The 17,860-nt window shown below is 36.0% G+C and overlaps 2 protein-coding genes and 2 pseudogenes across 2 annotated transcripts; 3 read left to right on the top strand and 1 right to left on the bottom strand.

Moving 5' to 3' along the window:
- The first annotated feature begins 308 nt into the window (after positions 1-308).
- Olfr154 (olfactory receptor 154) lies at positions 309-1,387 on the top strand. The gene has a single exon (NM_013728.2). The coding sequence runs from the start codon at positions 332-334 to the stop codon at positions 1,286-1,288; it is 957 nt and encodes a 318-aa protein (NP_038756.2). The 5' UTR covers positions 309-331; the 3' UTR covers positions 1,289-1,387.
- On the top strand, positions 7,911-8,506 carry Olfr1004-ps1 (olfactory receptor 1004, pseudogene 1; annotated as a pseudogene).
- Olfr1003-ps1 (olfactory receptor 1003, pseudogene 1) lies at positions 10,752-11,633 on the bottom strand (annotated as a pseudogene).
- Olfr1002 (olfactory receptor 1002) lies at positions 16,445-17,401 on the top strand. The gene has a single exon (NM_146573.2). The coding sequence runs from the start codon at positions 16,445-16,447 to the stop codon at positions 17,399-17,401; it is 957 nt and encodes a 318-aa protein (NP_666784.2).
- The last annotated feature ends 459 nt before the right edge of the window (positions 17,402-17,860 follow it).

Genomic DNA, 17,860 nt, shown 5'->3' with positions numbered 1-17,860 from the left:
TTTTTCATGTTTTCAATGTTTCCTAAAATGCCCTTAGTTCATAAACAGGTGTTTTGAGACAGATATGCTGAGCTTGAAATTAGAAAATGTGTGACATTATCTCCAAAGTTCATACTTTAGGTCTTAAATTCTCATGTTGTATATATATACCAAAGAACTCAGTGAGGTATGTTACAGACTAAAAGGTACCCAAGCTTTGAAGACAGTATCCCTAAAAAGAAAAAAAAAGAGTAAAACTCAAGTTAACAAAACTTAAATTAACTAAGGCTTCATTTGTGAATCTACTGCATTGGAAAATTCTCTCTTTGTCATAACAGGTTGATCCACAGGAATGATGCACAGAAATCAAACTGTTGTGACTGAGTTCTTCTTCACTGGATTAACCTCCTCCTTCCATCTCCAAATTGTCCTCTTCCTGACATTTCTCTGTGTTTATCTCGCAACTCTTCTGGGGAACCTGGGAATGATCATTCTTATTCACCTGGACACTCGACTCCACATCCCCATGTACTTTTTTCTCAGCCACTTGTCCTTTGTGGATGCCTGCTCCTCTTCTGTCATAAGTCCTAAGATGTTGTCTGACATGTTTGTGGATAAAAAGGTGATCTCCTTCTTAGGTTGTGCTATCCAGCTTTGTTTATTTAGCCAGTTTGTAGTGACAGAATGTTTCCTCCTGGCCTCCATGGCTTATGATCGGTATGTTGCCATCTGTAAGCCTTTGCTGTATACTCTCATCATGTCCCAGCGAGTCTGTGTACAGTTAGTGATTGGCCCTTACAGCATAGGCTTTGTAAGCACTATGGTCCATATTATTTCTGCATTTGTCCTTCCATACTGTGGTCCAAATCTCATCAATCACTTTTTCTGTGACCTTCTTCCTGTCCTCTCACTGGCATGTGCAAATACTCAGATGAAAAAACGTTTGCTTTTCATCGTGGCTGGGATCCTAGGTGTATTCAGTGGTATAATCATATTGGTGTCCTATGTTTACATTGCCATCACCATCCTAAAGATCAGTTCTGCTGATGGGAGGCGCAAAGCCTTCTCCACCTGCTCTTCACACCTGACAGCAGTCTCTATTCTTTACGGGACTCTCTTCTTTATCTATGTACGTCCAAGCTCCAGCTTCTCTCTGGATATCAATAAGGTTGTGTCACTATTTTATACCACTGTTATCCCTATGTTGAACCCATTCATTTATAGCCTGAGAAATAAGGAAGTCAAAGATGCATTAATCAGGACATTTGAAAAGCAGTTTTGCTACAGCTTTCAAGATAAAATACTATAAATATAAACATTATTAGATACCAGGGTATCTAATTCAATTTTTGTCATTCAATATGAAAGTGTTTAGAACTTTTAACTGAGATGTTTGGGTTTTAGGGTGTATAACTTTAAAAAAAATTATGATGTCTTACAACTAGAAATACCTGATTATGCTGTTTTGAAAAAACAAATTCAGTAAGTAATTAACTGCTATGGTTTACAGAAGGTCAATTCTATAAATTGTCTTCTAAAATCAGTTAATTCATAATTCTTAATGTTGGATGTGTTCAAAAAATTGGGTAAAGAGTATAATCATGTAGTGGGAAACCACATCCCTTTTTGTAAGTATTTCCATATTTGAAATAGATATTTTACAAAGAAGTTGTAAACATCCTGAAGGATTTGGTTATACTATTCTATTAGCTTTTGGGACTAATCCAATATAACTTTGTATTATATACCTAAGGGAAAAATGAATTGACTTTTACCAGATTAATAAATATTATTTTGTCCTTCAACATAATGGTAAATATCATGTTACTTTTGGGTACATTATACTTTGTTTATAATAATTATTTTTTACTTCCATGAATCAATAATAATTTACTAAAACAATTTAAGAGCATTTTGTATATATAAATATCATTATACAATTACATCATTCTCCCTTCTTTTCCCTCTAAAACATCCTTGTTCTCTCTTTTTCTCTTTCTCTCTCTCTCTCTCTCTCTCTCTCTCTCTCTCTCTCTCTCTCTCTCTCTGTGTGTGTGTGTGTGTGTTTCAAGACCTTTTCTATTTTTAATTGTTATTACATATATAAAAACATGCTCGTTATTTATATTGTTGCTTGTATATGCATGTACATAATATATAATATATATTAGTGCTGACCAATTGGTATTCCATAACCAGTTGATGTACTTTTCCCTTGGGAAGACTATTTCTCCCACTCATAGCAATTCTTAGTTACTTATGGTTCATTATTAGGGCAGAGACCTTGTGAGTTTTTCCCCAACTACATTGTTACTGTTTGGAAAACTGTATTTGATAAATATGTTTCCTGGGGGCTGGTGAGATGGCTCAGCGGTTAAGAGCACCCGACTGCTCTTCCGAAGGTCTGAAGTTCAAATCCCAGCAACCACATGGTGGCTCATAACCATCCATAACGAGATCTGACGCCCTCTTCTGGAGTGTCTGAAGACAGCTATAGTGTACTTATATATAATAAATAAATAAATCTTTAAAAAAATATATATATGTTTCCTGATAGGACTCCCTGACACATCTGCTCACCTTGATGGAAATTTAGATTGATCTATCATGAAATGTATGGTCCTTACATGTTTTCATAGAGAATTTATTTTAGTAAACCCAAAACTGTGTGTTTTTTCTTGATTCTTTTAACATGTCTATATTTGAATCTATCATTTAATAGATTTAACACTCTCAAGTCTTTGGGAGTTAGATCAGAAAGAGAATATTTTTTTCTGGCAGTCTCTGGAAGAATATAAAAACAATAATTCAATTTTCAACAATCAGATTGCAAAGATGGTTAAAAAATTAAATAAACTGATTCAAGTATTATCCAGTTCTCTTTCTTATATCTTTATTTATTTTTGAGATTGTTTTTAATAGGAACATTTCTCCTTTTCCTTTCTTCCATCAAAACCTCACCTTAAACCCTTTCAAATGCTCCTTCAAATTCATGGACTCTGATCAATTTTTTTTGAATGAACATTCATATTTGTGTGTGTGTGTGTGTGTGTGTGTGTGTGTGTGTGTGTGTGTGTGTGTGTGTGTAATCCCAATTATATTCTGTTGAGGTCATACAATGTAATTTCTGTGTATGTTTTCAGACTAGCCATTTGTTACTAGATAACCAATTACTGTGCTCTTTCCTGGGGAAAGCCACCCCTCCTTCTCCATCCTCTTCTTAGTTCCCTGTAATTCTTTGTGTAGGGTTGATTTTCTGTGGGCTTTTACCTGTCCACTTTGGCATATCCATTGGTATAATCCTTGTTTAGCTCACAGTTGGGCAGTCATGTTGGTCAGAGTTTATGAGTGTAGCTTCTGATGTTACTAGAAGCTACACTCACAGAAACTACCTGATCCTCTGGTTCTTACAATCTTTCTGCCCCTCTTCTGAATTTCTTCCTGAGCCTTAGGTGTGGGAGCATGAGTAGATGTGGTCATTGAGACTAGGAGCCACAACTCTGCATTTTGATTGTTTGGGGTCTGAGTAGTGGTCTCTGTGTGTTGAAAAGAGAAATATGCTTGATGAAAGTGAAGATCACACTTATCTGTGGGTATAAGAACAAATGTGTACAGATTATTGTTAGGGGTATATTTATTTAGAAAATTGGTGGTTATAGATTCTCCTCCAATAACCATTATAATCCTAGCACTGGATAGTTAGTTAGGCTTCCAGTACAAAGCATCATTTTTTCTTATTGAGCACATCTTAAGTCTGATTAGAGAGCCATTGGCTACCATAAAGGTGTGTGTGCCAGTGCTATACTTTAGAGTTATTTGCTATGTTGGTTGTTGAAGGGTTTCATAGGTATCATGATGGATGGAAGTATTGATTGTTTCCCTTAGTCAAATACTTGCATGGCACATTCTGGTACCATGAGTGCTAGTCCACAGGGAAAGAAAATTCAAGTGAGTTCTAGCTACAGACTCAGGAACCTATTTCTGGCAAGTAGCAGTAGGGACTTACCTTGTACCTCCAGGGAGTAAGTGAAGGTTAGAGCCATAGGCTATATGTATTGAGGGTCTCTTGGGAAGCTCTAACCAAAAATTCAAGAGAGGAGTTCTCAAGTCTGGTGTTGATGCTTTTGCTAGGTCTGTGGCCTTTGGAGAGAGTACTATCAGGCAAGATGAGAAAAGTTTATTAAACTATTTATGTATGTTTATACACTGAATTACATGCATGATTAATTCCCAATTTTGGTAAAGAGTAGTAGGATTCCTTGTTATTTTAACTCACTCCTTCTTTTTTCTATGTTTACTTCCTTCCCTATTCTCAAAGGAGCCCTTTATTGTCTGTTTCTCCTATCAGATTATTTGTATTCTGAAACGCCTCCTTTAGTATTTTTCCTTCTTCTTCTGTATTCACCTCATTCTACCTTCTTAAAGAACCACCCGTTTCTATGGGGTTGTAAACTCCATCATTTTCTTAAGTCCCTCACATAACTCCTCTATTGGGTTCCCAATGTTCTGTCTAATAGTTGGCTGCAAGCATTTGCATTTGTATTGGTCAGGCTCTGGCAGATCCTCTCAGGACAGCTATACTAGGCTCCTGTCACCAGTGCTTCTTGGCATCAGAAATAGTCTGGGTTTGATGACTGAAGATGGGATGGATCCCTAGGTGGGGCAGTCTCTGAATGGCCTTTCCTTTAGTCTTTGCTCCACTCTTTGTCTCTGCATTTGCATTTTACAGGAGGACTTTTGGATTAATATTTTGAGATGGGGGGTGCCTCTCCATCGCTCAACCAGGGGCCGTGCCTATCCACTAAATACTGTCTCTACAGGTTCTATCTCCCCTTTGTTGGGTTTTCAGCTAATGTCATCCCTGTTGGGTCCTGGAACCTCTTGGATCCCTTGCATCTGGGACTTTCTAGTGGCTACTCCCAGTTTCCCATTCTCCATTGCTATATACCTCTATTCAAATTCCTGAGGCTCTGTAGTTCTCCCTCTCTCCTCCTGCATCTTATCTTGACCCCCCCTTCCCCTCTCCTTCTTCTCTCCATCCAGATCCTCCCTCCCTCTACCTCATGAGATTATTTTCCACCCCCTTCTGAGTAGGACTGAAGCATCTGCACTGTGGTCTTCCTTCTTTGGTCTATATTCTGTGAGTTGCATCATAGGAATTTCAAGCTTTTTGGCAAAGATCCACTTATCAGTGAGTACATACCATGTGTGTTCTTTTGGTACTGGGTTACCTCTGAAGCGATCCCACTAAAATCCTTTTGTTGACTAATTGCTTGAGCTAGGACTTCAAGTACTATATTAAATAGGGAGGGAGTGAGTGGGCAGCCATGTCTAGTCCCTGATTTTAGTGGGATTGCTTCAGGTTTCTCTCCATTTAGTTTGATGTTGGCTACTGATTTGGTGTATATTACTTATACTATGATTAGGTATGAGAATTGAATTCCTGATATTTCTAAAACTTTTATCATGAAGGGGTGTTGAATTTTACCAAATGCTTTCTCAACATCTACTGAGATGATCATGTGCCTTTTTTCCTTTGAGTTTGTTTACATAGTGGATTATGTTGATGGATTTCAATATTGAACCATCCTTGCATGACTTGTATGAATCCTACTTGATCATGTTGGATGATTGTTTTTATGTGGTCTTGGATTTGGTTTATGAGAATTTTATTGAGTATTTTTGCATCAATATTCATAAGGGAAACTGGTCTGAAGTTCTCTTTCTTTGTTGTGTCTTTGTGTGGTTTAGATATAAGCATAATTGTGGCTTCATGGAAGAAAATGGGTAGAATTCCTTCTGTTTCTATTTTGTGGAAGAGTTTGAAGAATGTTGGTATTAGGTCTGTTTGAAGGTCTGCTAGAATTCTGTACTAACTAAACCCCATGTGGTCCTGGGCTTTTTTTTTTTTTTTTTTTTTTTTTTTTGGTTGTGAAACTTTAATAACTGCTTCTATTTCTTTAGGTCTATGGGACTGTTTAGAAGGTTTATCTGACTTTGATTTAACTTTAGTAGCTGTCTAGAAAATTGTCCATTTCACCCAGATTTTCCAGTTTTGTTGAGTACAGGCTTTGTAGTAGGTTCTGATGATTTTTTGAATTTCCTCGGTTTCTATGTTATATCTCTCTCATTTCTGATTTTGTTAATTTGAATATTGTCTCTGTGCTCTCTGGTTAGTCTATGAGTACATCTATCTTATTGACTTTCTCAAAGAACCAGCCCCTTGTTGGTTCATTCTTTGTATAGTCCTTTTTGTTTCTAGTTGGTTGATTTCAGCCCTGAGTTTGATTATTTCCTGCTGTCTACTCCTCTTGGTTGTATTTGCTTCTTTTTGTTCTAGAGCTTTCAGATGTGTTGTCAAGCTGCTAGTGTATGCTCTCTCCAGTTTCCTTCTGGAGGCACTCAGAGCTATGAATTTTCTTTAGGATTGTTTTCATTGTGATCCTTAAGTCTTAGTATGTCATACATACATTTCATTAAGTTCTAAAAAGCCTCTAATTTCTTTCTTTATTTCTTCCTTGACCAAGCTATCATTGAGTAGTGTACTGTTCAGCTCCCATGTGTATATGGGCTTTTTGGTTGTTGTTGTTGTTGTTGTTTTTAGTGAAGACCAGCCTTTGCCTGTAGTGATCTGATAGGATTCATGGGATTATTTATATCTTCAGGTATCTGTTGAGGCCTGTTTGGTAACTTTTTTTATTTTTGGAAAATTTTTGTCCAGGCCTTTACTCTGAGGTAGTGTCTATCTTTTTTTCTGAGGTGAGTTTCTTGTATGTAGCAGGATGCTGGATCCTGTTTATGTATCCAGTCTATTAATCTATATCTTTTTATTGGGAAATTGTATCCATTGATGTTAAGAGGTATTAATGACCAATGACTGTAGTTCCTGTTATTTTGGTGGTGGTAGTGGTATTGTGTGTGTGTCTATATATGTAATTCTTTTCTTTTGGGTTTCTTTGTGAGATGTGTGTGTGTGTGTGTGTGTGTGTGTGTGTGTGTGTGTGTGTGTTTTGGGTGTAGTTAAACACCTTGTGCAGAAATTTTCTTTCTAGTATCCTCTGTAGGACTGAATTAGTGGAGAGATATTATTGATATTTGGTTATATTAAGGAACATATTGGTGTTTCAATCTATAATGACTGGGAGTTTTGTTGGGTATAGTAGTCTAGGACGGCATCTGTGGTCTCTTAGGGTCTATAAGACATCTGTCCAAGATCTTCTGGATCTTAACATCTCTGTTGAGAAGTCAGGTGTAATTCTGATATGTCTGCCTTCATATGTTACTTAGTTTTTTCCCTGTATAGCTTTTAATATTTGTTCTTTATTCTGTACATTTAGTGTTTTAATTATTATGTGGCAGGAAATTTTGTTTTCTGGTTCAATCTATTGGGTGTTCTGTAGTCCTCCTGTATGTTTTGACCATCTCTTTAGGTTTGGAAAGTTTTCTTCTATAATCTTGGCCCTTTGTCGTGGTATCTTTACCATATTCTAGTCCCATTATTCTTAGATTTGTTATTTTCATTGTGTTCCAAATGTATTGGATATTTTAAGTTCAGAATATTTTACACTTAGTATTTTCTTTGACTGATGTATCAATATCTAATGTTGTATTTTCTATGTCTGAGATTCCGTCTTCCATATCTTGCATTTTTCTTGGTGATGGCTGTGTCTGTAGTTCTTGTTCTCTTTCCTAGGTTTTCTATCTCCAATGTGGCCTCCATTTGTGATTTCTTCATGGTTCTTTTTCCATTTTTAGACTTTAGACAATTTTGTTCAATTCCTTCACCTATTTGATTGTATTTCCTGTATTTATTTATTTAAAGGATTTATTTGTTTCCTATTTAAGGGCTTATACCTGTTTGATTGTTTTTCTGTACTTCATTAAGGGAATTTTTATATCCTCTTTAAAGGTCTCTATCATCTTTACGAGATAGAATTTATGGTCAGAATCTTTGTAGTCCATTGCTCTATTCAAGCATTTAAGCATCATGTCATCTTCTCTCTATACTGGGCTAGTAGCTGAGTGTTACAATTGTGGGGGTGGGGCGAGAGTAGAATGTCATAGCGCATACTGCAAACACCTTCCAGCTAACTTTCTGTGGTGAAAATATTATTGACCACTTTTTCTGTGATGCACCACCCTTGGTAAAAATGCTCTGTACAGATACCCGTGTCTATGAAAAAGTCCTACTGGGTGTTGTGGGCTTCACAATGCTCTCCAGCATTCTTGCCATCCTCATTTCCTACTTCAACATCCTGCTGGCTATCTTGAGGATCTGCTCAGCCTCAGGAAGACATAATGCTTTCTCTACCTGTGCCTCTCACCTGGTCTCCGTCATGCTGTTCTATGGTCCCTTCCTGTTCATGTATTCAAGGCCTAGTTCAACCTACTCTCTAGAAAAGGACAAAGTGGCTGCCCTCTTCTATACTGTAGTCAACCCATTGCTCAACCCTCTCATCTATAGCCTAAGAAACAAAGATGTCAAAGGTGCCTTCAGGAAAGCATCACAGACAATACAACCACACACGAAGATGATCAGTTTTGGCTAAGTGCTGTTAACCTATTCTCCCAATAAGTCCATTTTCCATGTGTTCTCACATTTATGCATTTCACTTAAATTGAATAAGTGGTCCTTTGAATGGTGAAATGATGAGCAAATGACTTTTAATTATTATTTTTGTATTGTATGTATAATATAATTCATTCAATACCTATAGTTTATGTGCTTGAGCACTTAATGCTCTTACATATTATATTTGTCCCTTAGTTTTTCATAAAATTCATCTTGGTTAATTTTTAAAGAGTTGGAGAGAAATAAAATTACACTTTCAAAAAACATAGTTTAAATTTAAGTTGGTCAAGCCATTGTTGATCTCTTAAAAGTAGTTTTTGACTGTTAAGATTCTTGGGTGTATAGGCAAGACTGTGGGGTTTTACTTCAATACAAGGATAGCTCCAATAAATTCCTTAATAAAGCATAAATGTAGTGTGCAAAAGCACTGTTGGTATATCATATATCGTTTATATCAATTTAGTATCAGACAAAGTATCTAGGAGTTGTCAATTTGATGAAGATGCAGCTAAAAATATCGATAAAACACTTTATAATCTATAAAAAATGTGTGTCTTTTTGGTTGTTTATCACCCTAACTATTGTGTAGTCTTCCAAGGAGAGTAGATACTTTGAAGGACTCCCAGTCACGTGGCATATTAACATGGCTCAAGCCAGGTATGGTGCGCATGCCTTTAATCCCAGCACTTAGGAAGCAGAGGCAGGCAGATTTCTGAGTTTGAGACCAGCCTGGTCTACAAAGTGAGTTCCAGGACAGCCAGTGCTACACAGAAAAACTCTGTCTCAAAACAAAACAAAACAAAACAAAACAAAACAAAACAAAACAAAAGCCAAAAAGCAAGCAAACAAAAAGGCTCAATTGGAAGAAAAACAACTTTAGATGAAATATACTATCCAGATTCTTTAGTCTGTATCTTTCCACATCCAGCAGCTGCCTGCTTGTCTCTTAGGCCTGGCCAAAAGCAGGGGAAATGTCAGCATATTTCCAACCCTAACAAAGCTGTTTATGATGCTGCCAGAAACCCTGGAGGATCAAATAGTTGGAACCCCTGGCTATGAGCCAATTTCCTTAAAACTTCATGTGAACTCAATGCCTTAACCCTCTAGTAAATTCCATCAGAAATAAAACCTTTATTTACTGTCTTTTAAAGGCTTGCTCTAATTACCTTCATATCTATGTTGCAGTGGATCAATTGACATGATATTTAGTTATTTGTTTTCTTGGAATTCTAACAGATGGTGTTTTAGGACAGTGTGTATCAATCCTTAGAGGCAAATCTTCTGTTACCTCTACAGGAAATGTACACATATATGTTCAGATCAGTAAAATAATGCTCTAGACTCAACCCATGTATTACTGTTACAGGCACTTTGAAAAGATACTTTTGGGTACTTTGATATTTAATACATGGCAGGTATAGTTATTAAATTTCTAAGTCAGATATTAGATTTTATTATTGCAAATGATAAAATGAGCACCTTTATAAATTCAGTAGAATTTAAATGGGATCAATAGTGGCAGACATTACACCAGGTGAATTACCTCCAACTTTCTGATTTTTTTTTATTTGTGTGTAGTTGTTCTCCATATATAATTTTCTTCTTCCTTCCCTAAAACCAATTTTAACATTACACATCTTTTGTTCAATGAGGAATCCCTTTCAGTACCTATTAGAAATGACAGGTTGTTATACATACAATAATAATTCATAATGTGTTTCTGTCACATGTCCATAATACTTGTAGTACAAGGACAAGAATTGGGTCAGTATTACTGAGAGAGAATAAGTAAAGTATCAATCAATTAAGGAAATATGATAGGCTTTCCTCTTTCACATCCAAATAAAGATTTGTGTTTTAAAACTGCATTAATAGTATAAATTAATTGTCAATAGTAGATTACAGTTCAATTACTCAACTAATAAAAACTGAATGAGTGTAAAATATATTGTGCATGAAAGCATAACAAGAAAACCTATAACTTATTACACTAAAAAATAAAAAGTTCATACTACTACATAAAACATGTAAACTAATGAAACAGTTTCTGTTGAGTTTCAAGCAATAAAATTTTTACCTATAAATTCTCAGCACCTTTACCTTGACCCAAATAGTTTGTAATCACATAATCCTGTCTTGCTCAGTATATGTCAATTTAGACTTCAGAATGAGATAACTTGAAGAGTTTTCTCAGAGCTTCCTATATATCTTTATTCCTTAGTCTGTAGTCCATGGTATCCAGCATGGGAAATAATAGAATATAAAAGGTAGACACCAGTCTGTCCCTCTTTAGGGAGTATCTAAAACTTGGGCAAGAGTATATGTGGAGAATGGATTCATGATATAAGGTCACAGAGATAAGGTGTGAGAAGCAGGTGTAAAAAAAACAAGGAAGTAATCTCAGTGGATTGGCTCCTCAAAATGGCAGCAATGATGAAGATCTAGAAAGCCAAGATAAACAGGGTAAGAGTAATGACATTACATGTTAGAAGGAAGTACAGTGCAAACTTGTAACTCTTCTTAATATCCCATGCCAACCTCACCAGACATCTCAGAAAAAAAAAATCATCAAAGACACTGTCACCATAAAAGTTCAACGTGAATGTGTTGCTTGTTAATAACATTTATTGTGTTGACATCACTCCTTATAGGAATATACAAGTAAGTAGATGTACAACTTCTTTGACATAGATTGAGCATACAGCAGTGGATTAGAGATGATGGCATAGAAATCATAAGCCATGGCACCCAATCCAGCAGAGAAGAACTGAAACAGACATCTAGCAAGGAGATGCTTTTGACTTCAGAGATACAGGTTTTACTAGGATCTTACGATATAGACAGAGGAATACTTAAGTCTCAGAGAAGACAGGGGAGATAGGATCCAGAGACTCGCTACACTGGACTGAGGCATAGCATATGTGACTTGGATTTTGCCTGAGAATTATGGGGGTAAAGGTGGCCTATGGGACTTGGGAGATCAGCAGAGTGAAAAGGTGCACATTTCATTCTGATAATAAGACCTATGGATTTTGAGTAATAACATATCTGATTTCTCATACTAAATAACTTCGAAGATCATGAGGAGAGAACATGACAGAGGGCTAAGCCAAACAGTGCTATCAGTTAAATGAAGAGGTGATGGTTAACATCTTTCAAGGTTCCCTGAAGAGTTCACCAGTGTACTTATTCTGCAAACATGAAAATGTGCTTCTTTCTTGCTGTAAATCACATAATTACACACAACACATCATCTTCACTGCTCTTGCAAGAGTCTCTCAATTGACTGCTCACATTCAAATGAGTTACTGATTCTATCATATTCAATTATACTACTTTACAGAGGCTTGATTTCTCTCAGGAAAATACATGCTTTGCACAATGAAGGACAACAGAAAGTTATACAAACCTTAAATGCACCACAAGTTAAGTTATCACAAAGTAAAGAAAATTAGGACATATTGTTCCCATTCATCTGTGTTTAAAAAAAATCTATTTTCCCAAATCTGCCTATCCTCTCAGCCTTCTCCATGTTCAACAGTTGTTACTGAACATTTAAATTAACTCATTTCCCATTATGGTATTTCTTTTAGAAGTATATCTATAGAAAGAAAGAAAAATGCATGTCTTGTGTGTTCGACATAAGAGATTTATTCTAGACCCTTGAATTTGACTCAGTCTCCAATATGATTTTCACCTCAAAACTAATTCTGCTACAGTCTGTAGATTTTTTTGTACGGCATAATAATTCTAGTTAATATTATTTGATAAGAAACCCAGTGTTTGAGACAACCAGTTTCTGGTTTCTGGTACTCCAGACAGTGTCATGGGTGGACTAGTGGCATGAGTCTCAAGCTGGACTGGTCATTGGTGTGTGTGTTACCTTTATCCCAGTATATCCTGATGACAGGACAAATTGTTAGCTGAAGGTTTATGTTGGTCCACCAACCCCTCTACTACAAGTTTTTCCTGGATATAGGAGACAACTAGTTCAGGATCTTTTTTCCCGCATTACTAGGAGTCTTAGCTAGGGTCACTCTAATAGATTCTTGGGAGTTTGCATTGCAGTAGGTTTCTTCCTCACCCATGAATTGCCCCCCAATTCCAGTTGTCTCTCCCATTACTCTCTGCCTCTATCCTTTCCCCACATGATCCTTCCTGTTTCTGTCCCACCTGCCCCCAAACACTTGGCACCAAATACAACTAGCAATAAATAAATAAATAGATAGATAGATAGATAGATAGATAGATAGATAGATAGATAGATGTTAAAAATATACTATTATATATAGTTTGTTGGCTAACCCAATTGTCATCAGAATGGCTTCATCCAGCAACTGATGGACCCACAGTCAAACATTAGATGGAGCCAGGCACTGGTGGCACACACCTTTAATCCCAGCACTTGAGAAGCAGAGATAGGCGATTTCTGAGTTCAAGGCCAGCCTGGTCTACAGAGTGAGTTCCAGGACAGCCAGGACTACACAGAGAAACCCTGTCTCGAAAACAAACAAACAAAGAAAGAAAGAAACAAAAATTAGATGGAGATCAGAGACTTATGGCGAAATGTGGACAAAGAATTGTAGGAGGCAGAAGAGTCAAAGTCACCACAAGGAAACCCAAAGAGTCACCTAGCCTGGACTCATAGGGGATCACTGAGATTGAATGTATAATCAGGGAGCCTGAATGGGTCTAACCTAGGACCTCTATAATTATATGATAGTTGTATAGCTTGTTGTTTTGCTTGGATACCTAACAGAGTGAGCAGAGCCTATTTCTGATGCTTTTTTCTGCTTTTAGCACCCCTGGACTTTTACTGGGTTACCTTATTCAGCCTTAATATGAAGTGATATAATTAATTTTATTGCAACATGATATGCCATGTTTGGTTGATATCACTAGAATGCCTGCCTTTTCTGAAGGGAGGAAATGGGGGGAGTGGGGGAGGTGTGGTAGAATAGAGAAAAGAACTGTTGTCCAGATATAATACACGTGAGAATAAATTAATTTTATAAATTCAAAAATCCATGTCTTAAAAGACAAAAATAAATAAATAAATATATAAATAAAACTTTATCTTTTTACATGAAAATTTATAGAGACTAGATCTCATGTGTTACTAACAAAGAGTAAATATTTTAATTAGCTTGATATTATAATGTATATTATTAAAATATCATTTTGTATATAAATATTGTCATTTTCTATAAGGCTGGAGCTATACAAGTGTTCCAGTCATGAGTTATCCCCATCTCTTTATTCCTTAATTTATCATCTATAGCCTAATAAATCTAATAATAAAAATTTGTTAACAATTTCCTTATACACCTTATCTCTTGGGCTGCTGATCTCTTGGGCTGCCAATTCCCTGAGGGAGTTGACACTAATTTATTTCCAGTCTTTAGAAAACACTCTTATGTATCATATGCAGAGTTAAATGAGTGAGCGTCTTAATAAGATTCAGCTTCAAGATGTTATTACATAGTCTTTAACCTTCTGGACAACCAGGACAGCCAAAGAGTACTGGTATATTTTTACATGGCAATTCACTCTTATATAAAGAACTATAAATTTGATAATTCTCTGTTACATGGGCATGTAGTTTGTGGTGAATTTCTTCTGAAATATGGACTATTTAATATGTAAATACTTTCAGGGGCCAGGTAAATAAAATGAAATCAGTGACAACAGAAAGTACCATTTGTGAGCTAACCATGAAAAAAAATAAAGCAATGGTTGGCTTTTGCTTTAAATAGCTTAATTAGAATGTATATTATAGCAGATTTCTGTTGAGGTAGCTGGAATAGGACTTAGCATAGAGCTGGTGAAATATGAAGGAAGATTTATTGGCTAACCAAATGTTAGAACTGAGAAGTCTTGTTTTCTGTGGGATCTAATTTATTCGCTCATCCTTAGCTTCAATCTTAATTGGAAAACAAACACACATCTGAATCAGTTCACTTAAATTTTCAGTCTGCTAACACCCAAGGTGAGACTGGAAGACATAAAGTCTAATGGGCTTTTATACAGTCAGAATATCATTTCACACAACATTTCGTGTACAACACAGACTTTAAAAGTGTAATGCTGTCATGAAAAATATACATTTAACATCTTTAGTAGAGTCAATTATATGAGACAGGGTTTGGAGCATCCGCATTTGCCTCACATTTTTTTCTATAACTTTAATAGTGGCACTTAAAATGAGTTGTTTCTATCTTTTTGATCTAATAATGAAAAATATGAATAACTAGAAATGAGTTGCTGTGCCTAGAAAGTATAAAATTATGAAGCATTTTTACTACTAATAGTAGTTTTCTGACCAACCTCATCATACCCCTCCAGGTTTTTAACCTTCCCCACTCCCATTGGCTTTGAAACTGGAAGTATTGAAAACTTTTCTCTTTCCTGGCTTTCAGTAAATCAAAACCATTTCCACTTTTCCTACCAGAGACAAAGTCAGTAGACACCGACTGGTAGTTTAGGGAGATAACAACCCAAGGTTATAACACATCCTGTACCCTAAGGTTATTTCTGTGCTATTTTTGAAAGAGCTATGATTGTTTTAATTGCATGTTCCTCTTCCCTGGTTTTACTGCACTGCTCTTTCTTTAGTACTGCTCTTCCATGTGATTTCAATCTTGCTAAATAAATGCTGAAATTAAAAAAATCATAGATCAAAAAAGGATGTTGTTACATCTTTAGCAATGATTCTCTAATATTTATCAGTGGTAATATATTCTGTGACTGACTGGTCAGCATCATGATCAGTAATGATGTTGGAAACAGAGTGTTTGTATTATTTTTGATCATTCTATCACAAGAGTGTATTTGTTAAAAAACCCCCACAGCCAGATATGTTCCATCCCCATGTAGATAAATACAAGACGTTTCTTCCAGAGTCACAATATCCTGGCAAGTAGAAAGCCATCTCACAAAAGGGTTAAATTATATGATGCTTTGTTTTGGGCTTGGCTTTTCTTCAACTCAGTGAAATGTTTTTTATCTTTATCCATGTTGCTGACTGTACCATACTTGCAAATTTCAACATCCTAAAAGAATTTTGTGTTCATGTTCTCAGCTACTATAAATGAACAATTTCTGTGAACAATTATGTATAGGTCGTTATGTGGATATGAATTATTTCTCTTAGATAAATGTGAATTGTCTATATTTATTCTTAAATAATTTGTTTTGTAGAAAGACCCTGTAAACAATCAATATTTAAGAATGGAGCCTTTGGTGAGCCACACATGTATCATTAGACAGTTATGGCTATGATAGGAAGGACATAGACTGGTCAGAGAATGCATGGCAGAAAGGGTGGTGTGTTATTGCATACATCTTATTCAAATGGTTGAGCTCTTTTTCTTAGTATACCATTCTATATCTTAGACATTGTGAATTATATTATAGACAACATGGAGACTGAGTTGCGTAGGGATGAAGGTGATACATACAACACTTGCCTGTGATTAAGCTGGTAAGATAATCCAAATTCACTGGGACACAATTTCTTTGTTTTTCATGTTTTCAATCTTTCCTAAAAATACCCTTATTTCATAAACAGGTATTTTGAGACAGATATGCAGCACTTGAAGTTAGAAAATGTGTGACATTATCTCCAAAGTTCACACTTTAGGTCTTAAATTCTCACGTTAAATGCACACACACACACACACACACACACACACACACTTGGAAACCAAAGAACTCAGTGAGGTATGTTACAGACTGAAAGGTACCCAAGCTTTGAAGACAGTATCCCTAATGATTAGTAGGAAAAGAAAGAGTAAAACTCAAGTTAACAAAACTTAAATTAACTAAGACTTTATTTGTGAATCTACTGCATTGGAAAATTCTCTCTTTGTCATAACAGGTTGATCCACAGGAATGATGCACAGAAATCAAACTGTTGTGACTGAGTTCTTCTTCACTGGATTAACCTCCTCCTTCCATCTCCAAATTGTCCTCTTCCTGACATTTCTCTGTGTTTATCTCGCAACTCTTCTGGGGAACCTGGGAATGATCATTCTTATTCACCAGGACACTCGACTCCACATCCCCATGTACTTTTTTCTAAGCCACTTGTCCTTTGTGGATGCCTGCTCCTCTTCTGTCATAAGTCCTAAGATGTTGTCTGACATCTTTGTGGATAAAAAGGTGATCTCCTTCTTAGGTTGTGCTATCCAGTTTTGTTTATTCAGCCAGTTTGTAGTGACAGAATGTTTCCTCCTGGCCTCCATGGCTTATGATAGATATGTTGCCATCTGTAAGCCTTTGCTGTATACTCTCATCATGTCCCAGCGAGTCTGTGTACAGTTAGTGATTGGCCCTTACAGCATAGGCCTTATAAGCACTGTGGTCCATACTACTTCTGCATTTATTCTTCCATACTGTGGTCCAAATCTCATCAATCACTTTTTCTGTGACCTTCTTCCTGTCCTCTCACTGGCATGTGCAGATACTCAGATGAATAAACATTTGCTTTTCATCATGGCTGGGATCCTAGGTGTATTCAGTGGTATAATCATATTGGTGTCCTATGTTTACATTGCCATCACCATCCTAAAGATCAATTCTGCTGATGGGAGGCGCAAAGCCTTCTCCACCTGCTCTTCACACCTGACAGCAGTCTCTATTCTTTACGGGACTCTCTTCTTTATCTATGTACGTCCAAGCTCCAGCTTCTCTCTGGATATCAATAAAGTTGTGTCACTATTTTACACTGCTGTAATCCCTATGTTGAACCCATTCATTTATAGCTTGAGAAATAAGGAAGTCAAAGATGCATTAATCAGGACATTTGAAAAGAAGTTTTGCTACAGCTTGCAAGATAAAATATTATAGATATAGACATTATTATATACCAGTGAACCTACTTCATTTTTTGTTGTTCAATAAGAAAGTGTTTTGAACTTTAAACTGAGATGTTTTTGGTTTTAGGGTGTATAACTTTAGCAAAATTATGATGTCTTATAACTAGAAATAACTGATTATGCTAAATTTTGAAAAAATAAAATTTAGTAAGCAAGGAACTTAATAATATCTCAATATGTAATATGAAAATAGGGTTTACAGAAGGCCATTTCCATAAATTGTCTTCTATAATAGGATAATTCATAATGCTTAATGTTGGGTGTGTTCCCAAAAAATTGGTAAAGTGTATAATCATGTAGTAGGAAACCACAATCCCTTCGTGTTTGAAATAAATATTTTTCAAAGCAGTTGTACACACACTGAAGAATCTGGCTATACTATCCTAGTAGATTTTGGTATTATGATAATATAACTTTGTATTCTGTACCT

Source organism: Mus musculus, chromosome 2, assembly GCF_000001635.26.
Source record: "Mus musculus strain C57BL/6J chromosome 2, GRCm38.p6 C57BL/6J".
Classification (NCBI taxonomy): Eukaryota; Metazoa; Chordata; class Mammalia; order Rodentia; family Muridae; genus Mus; species Mus musculus.
This window is presented reverse-complemented; position numbering and strand designations above follow the sequence as displayed.